At 49.8% G+C, this 9,644-nt stretch overlaps 1 protein-coding gene across 1 annotated transcript; it reads right to left on the bottom strand.

Moving 5' to 3' along the window:
- Positions 1-86: 86 nt before the first annotated feature.
- On the bottom strand, positions 87-9,170 carry TGME49_306410 (hypothetical protein). Its single transcript, XM_002370362.2, has 11 exons — positions 7,881-9,170; positions 7,346-7,508; positions 6,280-6,600; positions 5,826-6,163; positions 5,546-5,624; positions 4,824-4,946; positions 4,027-4,121; positions 3,134-3,242; positions 2,749-2,852; positions 1,223-2,566; positions 87-532 (listed from the first exon to the last, which is right to left on the bottom strand). Exons 1-11 carry the CDS (start codon positions 8,246-8,248, stop codon positions 367-369), a joined length of 3,210 nt encoding a protein of 1,069 aa, XP_002370403.1. The 5' UTR covers positions 8,249-9,170; the 3' UTR covers positions 87-366.
- Between the last annotated feature and the right edge of the window lie 474 nt (positions 9,171-9,644).

Raw genomic sequence — 9,644 nt, 5'->3', positions numbered from 1 at the left:
ATATCTATATATATATATGTATATATATATATGTATATATATGTGTATGATACATAAATATATACATATATATACGTAGAGATTTTCCGGCCTCGCTCTGTATATATATATATATATATATATATATATATTGAAAGCGCGAGGGATGTGTCGATTGGGAGCACTTGGAAGGTTTTTCTTCTGTGTGTCGGGAACTGAGGAACGAGAGTTTTTTGGAAATCTCCGCGTTTTTTGTTGGCGCGCGGTCGCACAGAGCAAGTGAAGAGACCTGTGAGCCAGTCGAAAACGAAGAGCGTGGTTTCCGTTCAAAACAGAAGGCATCTCTAGAGAGAAGAGAGACATCTCTGGACAGAAAGAGAAAACACTCTACTTTGGATACGGAGAAAGAGAAAGCTGAAATTGTTGCGCGGCTGAGAAGGCAACTGCACAGGCCGGGAGAAGCAGCGACTGGCGCAGGTCTTCCGCGCTCCTCCAGCCAATCGCCTTCCTTGTTTCGGCGGAGACATGCGTCTCCACAGCAGAACCGAGCTGCCTGAAGGAAAACAGGAGCCAGGCGCGCGGCGCAATTCTTCGTCTCCAATCCCTGAACGAAGTCTCGAACCTCTGACACTCGCGATGGGTGGAACAGAGAGACGAAAAAGGGATCTTTGGCGAGACAAGTCAAAGGGGAAGAAACGAGAGGGTGCACAACCGCATGGAAAAGAGAAATACGAGAAGGCAAGCTCATTCATGGACAGTTAAGTGTAGCGAGAGGGAGATCTACGCTCGCAGAGGAAGACTTACGTGATCAGAGACAGAGGACTCGGGACTTTCAGAAACACAGATGGAAAAAACTGACACAGAGCACGGCACATAGATACCTACACACAGAGAGAAGGCAGAAACCGCGAGACAGACAGAAAGATGTACAGACAGCAGAACACATGTGCATCTATTTAGATATATATATATATATATATATATATACATTATATATATATATATACATATATATATATATATGTACATATATATATATATATATATATGTATATATATGTATATATTTGAAGAGGACGTTTTCGACGCGTTCGCCTGCTTTTGGCAAGGGGGGTTCGAAAGCCAACATCCGGAAGTCTTTTTCTATTTAAATCCAGTGGATGCGAAACGACAAAAGAAACTTTTTGGGGAACTGAAAAGAAGTCACATGTTCCCCACATAACGCATGCAGTCTGGAGCTTACTTGTACGCGGAAAGAATCCCCGAGAACAGCGGCTGAATGAGAAATTCCATACTGTCCAAGACTTCCTCTCTCTGTCGCCAATTCCTCGCCATCTCCCCATGAACCTTCCTCCCTCCTTCTTCTTGTTCTCCTTCTTCTTGTTCTCCTTCTTCTTGTTCTCGTTTTCCTTCCTGTTCTCCTTCTCCTTGTTCTCGTTTTCCTTCTCCTTGTTTTCCTTCTTGTTCTCCTTCTTGTTCTCCTTGTTCTCGTGTACCTTCTTGTTCTCCCATGTCGAAGAAAAGTATGGCGAGGAGGAGAACGGCGGGGAGCTGGTCTTGGAGGTTTCGCTGGAACTCCTCGAGCGTTTCTTTCAGTTGTTGTTCGTGTACGAAGGACGCGTTTGCTGTGTCCTCGTGCTGTAGCCTTCCCGCGACGGGGAGTTGCGCGAGGCGTTTTTCCACCGGAAGCGCGAAGGCGGCGACGAGGGTCGCGAGAAGGCCGTCCAGCCGGCGCTTTGTTTCTTCCCTGAGTACTTCTCTGATGTCCAGAGTCTCCTCCTGCGCTTCCGGCCGGAAGAGCCAAGAGAGCAGAGCGAAGCGCGTTTTTCTTCCTCCTTCCTCTTCGCTCTTCTTCTCGCGAGTCTCCGGAGACACCTCGCACCCACCCTCGTTGCCCGCCGAGCCGGAGGCGCCAGCAGATGCAAGCCGCGAGCCGGCAAACAACATCCGGGGAAAGCAGATCTTCCGACACACAGGAGAGAAGTCGCCGTCTCGGAAAGAGTCGAGGAAACTGTGAAGGACGGTCAAGTGCTTCAGCAAGAACAAAGTGCAAATCAGCTCTGCCCACAACGCCGAGAAAACCTCACCGTCCGGAGAAAGGTCTTCCTCTCTCGGGTGCGGCCTCGCCGTCCGCAGGCGACTCCCGGCCTCTCCAGCAGCCGCGTCACAACGCGCCTCACACAGCTGACGCAGAAATACATGGAAGGGGAGGTTCACAGATGCGCTCGCTGCAGAAGAGAGGGGAGACGTATCAGGAGAAGCAGAGGAAGGCAACGAAGAAGGAGACGCAGATGAAGAGAAAGTCGCGCTGTTCTGCACAGCTTCGAGAGTGGCGGGGGGGAGACACGATTTCGGGGAGAAACCGTTGTGAACTGCATGTTCGAGAGAGAGACAAGCGCGAGAGAGTGCCGCACAAGAAGCCTCCAACGCGGCACCACAGAGAGATCCAAAGGCCTCCGCGGAGACCGTCTGTCGCAGAAGAGTCGCGAGGTGCAGCGCCGCTCGAACGGGGAAGAAAACTGAAGAGGCAGGAGAGAGAGAGGAGTCTGGCAGAGGCAGTGACCTAGCCGGAGACGGGAAGCCAAGTCTGCAGCGAAACATGCAAAAATCCAGATGCCAAGAAAATGCGAATCTTCAACTTGAAGCAGAGCGAGAGGACGAAGACGGAGAAGAAAAGAGAGGGGAGAGAGGGAGAACGCGGAGAAGGGGGAAGAGAAGGAGAAGAAGAGACAGACACAAAATTCCATAAAGAACAGAACAGCAACTCACGAGGAAAAGATAAAAGCCACCAGCTCTGTAGGAGCTGCAGGGTAGCTGCGGATGTGACGCTCGATGAACGCGTCGGCTCTGAACAGAAGGCGCTCTTGGATGTCCTGCAACGAAGAAGAACAAGGAAGATAACGCCGAGAAAGAATAAGTGCGAAGAGAAAACGGACATAACAGAAGACAAAAAACAGAAAGAAAAAGACACATATAAAGAGAAGACAGATTTATAGACAGATATGAATAGATATGCATATAGATAAAGATAAATAAAGATAGATAAAGATAGATAAAGATATAGATATACATATATATACAGATAAAGATAGATAAAGATAGATACTTTCAACAGAGAGACGAGGTATGTTTTTTTTGGAGAAAGAAAACTCACGCGAACGAGTCGGTATATTGCAGAGAGGAAAGGCGAGAGGTCCTCTGCCTTCTCGCGGTCTAAGTCGATAGGTTGCAGGACATCCAGCAAGAGAGACTCGACAATTTCGCTGAAACAGGGAACAGAAATCCATTTGAAGACTTGAAAGAGCAAAATGTCGGAAGCATGCAAGTGCCTGGGGGACGAAGAAAACAAGAAAGAACGAGCGCGACGCGGGTGTTGCTTTACTCCCCTTCCTGGAGGCGGAAAAGAAAAAAAAGAACTCGAGCGGTTCTCGGTGAGACAGCGCCGCCACAGCGTCTCGAGGAAGAGCAGAGGGATCATTAGATCCTGAAGACGTCTCGTGATTGGGACAGTGTCTCCCGCCACCACCCGAGATAGCTGAAGCTCAAAGCAGCTTCGTTTTGCACCTATCAAACGCGCATGCATTTATACATAAAAAGCTAGACAAGACACACTTGACATGTAAGCACGCATGTACATATATATATATATATATATATATATATATATATGTACATATTCATACAGGTTCAAATGTAGAGAGAGAAAGAGGAATATATGCAGTTCTTGTATATATACACTTATGTATGCATATACGTATATGCGCAGACATAGATAGACTGATTGATAAGAGTGATAGATAGATAGATAGATAGATAGATAGATAGATAGATAGATAGATAGATACATACATACATACATACATACATATGAATAGACAGATGTAGATAGATATAGTTATAGATATAGATATAGATAGATTTGAATAGATAGATAGATTTGAACAGATAGATAGATATGAATAGATAGATAGATATGAATAGATAGATTGATAGCACATGAATATATATAATTTTGTATGGGGGAAGAAAAGGAGAGAGGAAACGAACCTCAATTGTTCTACAGAGTCACAGGCGAGAGCTGGCGGGCGCATACAGTCGTAGGCGCAATTGCCGATCGCCTCGAGCAGCGTCCTGAGAGCCTCCTGCGTGCATGCAAAGGAACAGAAAATGTGGCGGTCACAGAAGAAAAGAGAAGACGCTCAACGGCGAGAATCGCGATGAACAGACATGCTAAGAGCGTCGCCAGATACGAAGAGTAGAGAAAAAAGAGAGCAAAAAAGTGCAACAGAAGACAAAGAAAGCTCCAGCACAAGAGAGAGGAGAGAAGAGAGATAAAGAAAACGACGAGAGAGAAGCTGAGGAAGAAGAAACGAAAGAAAAAGGAGGGCATCAGAAGGAAGAAAAGCGCACAGAAGAAGCACCCGTGATCATGGAAAAATCGTCTCCTCTCGACTTCCTCAGTCAAATCCTATCCTCTAGCAGCCTCTAAAGACACTTGGAAATCTCTCTATATGCATGCATGCAACTGTTTAAACATTTATCTACTTTAATATAAATATATAACACTGCTTGCGTTTACACACACACACACACATATATATATATATATATATATATATATATATATATATAAATACATAGAGAGAGAGAGGTATGTAGAGGTACACAAGTCTTTGAGATGCATAGCAGAAAAAGAAGTTTCAGACACCGACCCACACAGGCAATACCAAGCATGGAGAGTCTGTGACTGCGTGTGATTCGCGAAAGAGACTGTTTGTTGAATGTCGTTTTCTTTGCCTTTGCACTCTTGGGACCTGTTGGAAAACCTCTCTCGAAGAGCTCACCTTCTGTCGCCTCCTAGGAAAGAAAACGTAAAACGTTCGAAGCTCCATCTCACAAATAGAGACGCCGTATCTCGCGATATGGCGTGTGGCATCTGCGAGCGTTGCATGCGCCAGCAGAACGCGCTGAAGAGAAAAGCAGACGCCTGCATTTGGGAGCGAATCTGTCCTCCAGAAAAACCGTTTCCACCCTGCGGCAGCGCCAGCTCCCGAGTTCCCCGGACTCCGTAAAGGCAAAAGTTTTACAGACACACACCCGAACGTGGATGTGCAGCAAAACAGATCCACATACGCGCATGCATGTATACATACATGTCTACATAGATACGCAGAGACGCATGCCTGGATCCGTCAACGCATGCACTGTCAGGCTTAAAAAAGAGACCCAGACCCAGACACACACACCTGTGTGTACGTATACCGATTCTTTTACAGGATCTCTCTGATTCACCCTTTACAAAGAGTCGCGTCTTTTTTTGACTTGTTTCGACGTTTATGAACTTCCGAGAAGAGCGACAGGCCGCTGAAGCATGCAGTGGAAGTCGAGGAAATCCCATCTCTGGAAAGAATCGAGTTTTCCTTTTCCAGAAGACGCGCGAAGGTAGCTGGACTGCCGAGATTTGCCCGGGAGACACTTGTCCAAGTTGTTCCTTCCGTTTCTCTCCCTCTTTTTCTGTTTCGTTTTCTCCCTTTTGCGCCGCATTCGTTTACTCTTCTGGACTCACATGAAGCTCCTCCTTCAGCGGTGGAAGCATCAGACGAAGCCGCGTACCGACAAACATTGCCTCCAGTTGATCGATGGCGCTGCAGACAACAAGGTTTTCTCCCGCACCATCGTCGCCGTGATTGCCAGACTCGAGAAGGCTTTCAGCGGGTCTCTCTAGACGGCTGCTCGCTTGGTCTTCTCTTCTCCTCTCGCGCCCTCGCGACTTCTCTCTTCGCTGTCCCTGCGCTTGCTTCTTCTTCGCCTCCTTCGCTTCGTTCTCCCTCTCTGTTTTCTCCTACCTCGCGTAGGCCTCCGGATTGCCTTGTCTCTGTCGCTCGACCAGCAGCGTGGTGAGAGGTTTGAGTGGTGCACCGGCGACTCGGAAGGAGACGTGGAAGAGAGCTGGGTCGAAGGCCGGTTCTGGCTCTCTCTCTCTCGCTTCTTTCTCGCTGCTGGAGTCTCTCTGCGCGTCTGCAGCGAAGGAAGAAGAGCGTCGAGCGACAGCAGCTTCTCGCCGCTCGCGGAGGCGCTTCTCCACATTCGCTTGACAAGCCTCCAAAGTCTGCACGACCGCCGACCGCACAACGGCGCGGGCGCGAGTCCCCAGAAGCTCGTACTTCCACAAGTAGGAGGAGGCCTGGAAACGAAGCGCAAAGAACGACGCGCGCAAAGAACGAAGAGAATGAAAACGGGGGCGCCAGCCGAAGAGCGCAAGAAAACGCAGGGTGAGAAGAGAGCAAGAACAGCGCTTACCTCGGCGTACTCCGGGTGCACCGAGAAGAACTGCTCCGCCTCGTCAATGAACGCAAGAGCTCTCGATAAACCAGGAACGTCCAGAGTGCCTCCGCTTCCAGAGAAAGTCGAGACGGGAGAAGAAACAACAGAAGTGGAAGGAGCTAAAGAATTTGGAGAAGTTGAAGAACTCGAAGAACCGCTGGAAGAATTCGACGAAGCACTTGAAGAAGAAGAAGAAGAGGCAGGAGTGAGGAGGAGACGAGGGCTCTCGAGAAGCTGTCTGAGGCCTTCGTATCGAGTGTAGTAGGCGAGGCGGTTCTGAATCATTTCGATGACATGCTGTGTGCAAAGGAAAAGTCGAGAATGTAAAAGGTTTTTGTCTTGACACTTCTGCGGGGGAGAGGAGACGCAGAGAAATAAAAGTGAGAGACAAGGCGTTTTCCTCTAAGCGAAGAGAATGGAGAAGGGCGGCAACGCGAGGCGAGCAGAGAACAGAAAAAAAACGCGAGTCTCTGTTCCTCCTTTGTAAGAGATAAAGAAGGAGGGGTCGAAGAAAGAAACTGGAGCTCTTCGTTTCTCCGAAGCAACACAGACATCGGCTTTCCGCGACAGCAGAGTGTAAAGACACTACAGAGACGAAAAAGCTTCCGACTCTCTCCACCGAAACTCAACTCTGTCAGTTCCTGGTGCAGACGCGGTCTTCCCTCTTCTCGTTTTTCCAGGTCTTCTCCAACACACCTACGAAACCACGAAGTCCCTGTTTATAAGTCTCTTTCTCTACAAATATATATATATATGTATATGGATATATGGATATATACATGAACGTCTATGTTCAGACAACCATGTTTATATGTATACGTATATCTCTTTCTTGGAAAGCGATCACTGCATAGAGACAGACTTGTGTTGCCAGCATAAAAGTGGAGAAGGTCACCACGGGTGCAAGTATGTCTCCGTGGATATGTGGGCTAGCCTAGGCGCAGAGACACATGGGAGTGTGTGCATCACAGGCAAACAAGACAAGGAGAGCAAGGAGGAAAGACAGAGAAAACGCTCTTTCTTCTCGATGTTTCGTCCCCACCTGCAGCTGCGATTGTTCCTGGAGAAGATGGCGACATGCGCGGTGCACTCCGGCAGTGCAGCGACGAACTTCTTCCTTGGACGTCTGCAGCCTCGCTCCGTCGCGCTCCATCTGCGAGACGCCTTCCAGGACCTCCTCCAGAGGGCGCCGAAGCCGCTCCAGTCTGGAAAAAGAAAAAACTGAACGAAATACGGTGTGTGACGAAGGAGAAGACGTGGTGCAAAAGAAGAGGAGGAAGAGGCGAAGCGAAGGAGAGGAAGAGGCAGGAAACGAGGAATGGAGAGAATAAGAAAAAGGAGAAGAAGGAGGGAAAGAAGAAAGCGAAGAGAAGAAGCGGTGGCAAGGAGACAAAGAAGGTAAGGAAGAGAGGGGAGGAGGAGATTTTGAAGGAGAAGACGGGATGAAGAGGAAAAACGGAGAAGAGTTGAAGAGCTACAAAAAGAATGAAAGAGGAAAAGGCGCTCGACCAGTCCAAGTTCAAGACACGTATCGAACAAGAGCAGGTGCTCTCTCTTCTCGGGCTCCTGCCACTCACTCGTCGACCGGTCCTTGGAGCAAACGTTGTTGTTGTCTCTCTTGCTCGCGGTAGAATGCCCGACAGTAGCGAGAGAAATCGCCTTCCTCGTCTTCCTCGGGATCTGCCTCTCCATGCTGTCTCTCTTCGGCGCCGCAGTCGGACGGCAAGTAGCCCTGCAGCCCCCCAGAATCCCCCCAGAGCTCAGAAAAGCGCTCGAGCATCCGGTCAGCGCTTCTCTCGTTGCTGTACGTTGCCTGTTTGCCTTCGCGTCGCTCAGCTTCCTTCTCAGAAGAAGAGACGCCGTCTGAGGCGGAATCGCGTCGCTGGTCTCCCGGCGTGACCGCGGAGGCGAGGGCGGCTGGACGAGGGGGAGAAGAAAGATGCATGTCTGTGACCTTTTGGAAGAAATGGTGAGCACCGCCTCGAAGGCGCCAGAGAACGCCCTGCAGGCACACGCTGTGAAGAGGGGGAGAAGAGAAGAAAGACTGAGAGACAGACTTGAAGACAGTGGAGAAAGTTTGAAGAGGACGAACGGGATGCCTCTAGGACAGGAAGGGGGCGCGCTGTGGCTGTGTGCGGCAGGAAGTTGAGGGAGAGGCAAGAGAGGAGACGACGGGGGCGCTCACAGGAGACGCGACGGAAGCCATGCTTTTCAGGGAGGTGCAGCTGTTCTCCTCGCTTGAGCCTGTCGACGGGTGAGGAGGAACTCCACGCCGCTTGCAAGAAGACTTTATCCAGTTAAAATTGAAAGACACTTCTTGCGTCTGTGATCAACGAACGAGGACGAAAGGAGAGCGAAGAGGACGAAGGAAACAGAGCGGCGCCTTCGTTCGAGCTGAGGTGAGAGAGAGGCGGCAGACAGGCACAAGATGCAAGAGGGACCAGCTCGAAACGGAGGAGAGGAAGATACGAGAGGATCACTTTGGGGATGAAGAGTGTCTCAAACCATGTGTTGAGATGGAAAATTGGGGGACGAAAGAAGACAAGAGAGAAAGACGGGGAAGAAACGACGAGAAAAGAGCGAAAAACTGCTCGAACACCAGTGAGGTGACCACGCGCTGACGACGCATGTGTCCAGTTCTGTTGCGGTGTACATACACCTCTGGTCAACAGCCAGATTCTGCGGTGTACATACACCCGAAACCTGGAAGATGGGGAAAGAACGCTTCGCAACCAGCCTTTCTATCCCAAGAGAAAAACAACCCTCCTTTCTCCCTGAGAGGCTGCAGAAGAAAAAGTGCTTCTTTTCGCTGTCGAGCAACTGCTGCCTCCGCCACCCAAGCGCTCGACAGATGGTGGAGTCGTTTTCAGACGCTCTGAAAAGGAACTGTAAGCGCCAGAGCAGAGAGGATTTTTTGCGTTTTCGAAAGCGAAAGCGAAAAGGGCAGCAGTCCCGTCTCCGCAACGCGTGACCTGTCGCCCAGCGGTGTACTCAGACCTACCACCGGTTGGGCAAGACGACTCGGAACGCTGGGAACAGGAGACGATGCAGAAAGGGAGCCCCTTCTTTGAGCGGGGAGTTTCCGTTCCTTTTCCAAGTGTCGACGGAAGCGACCCTGTTCGTCGAAGTGCCACCGGCAAGCGCTCGAACCGAAAGGAAAACCATGTGGCGGATGTTTTTTGCCACAAGTCTCCCAAAGAAGAACGCGATCCAAACGCGATCTGGCGCTCGCGACTGTGCACGCACACACCGAGCCGTTGCAAGTCCTTCGCCAGTTGAGAAAGGACGCAGGACTCCTGTCCCCGGATGGGCATCAGCTTTGTTCGGTGAAAATGCGCCTT

Source organism: Toxoplasma gondii, chromosome IX (assembly GCF_000006565.2).
Source record: "Toxoplasma gondii ME49 chromosome IX, whole genome shotgun sequence".
Lineage (NCBI taxonomy): Eukaryota > Apicomplexa > Conoidasida > Eucoccidiorida > Sarcocystidae > Toxoplasma > Toxoplasma gondii.
This window is presented reverse-complemented; position numbering and strand designations above follow the sequence as displayed.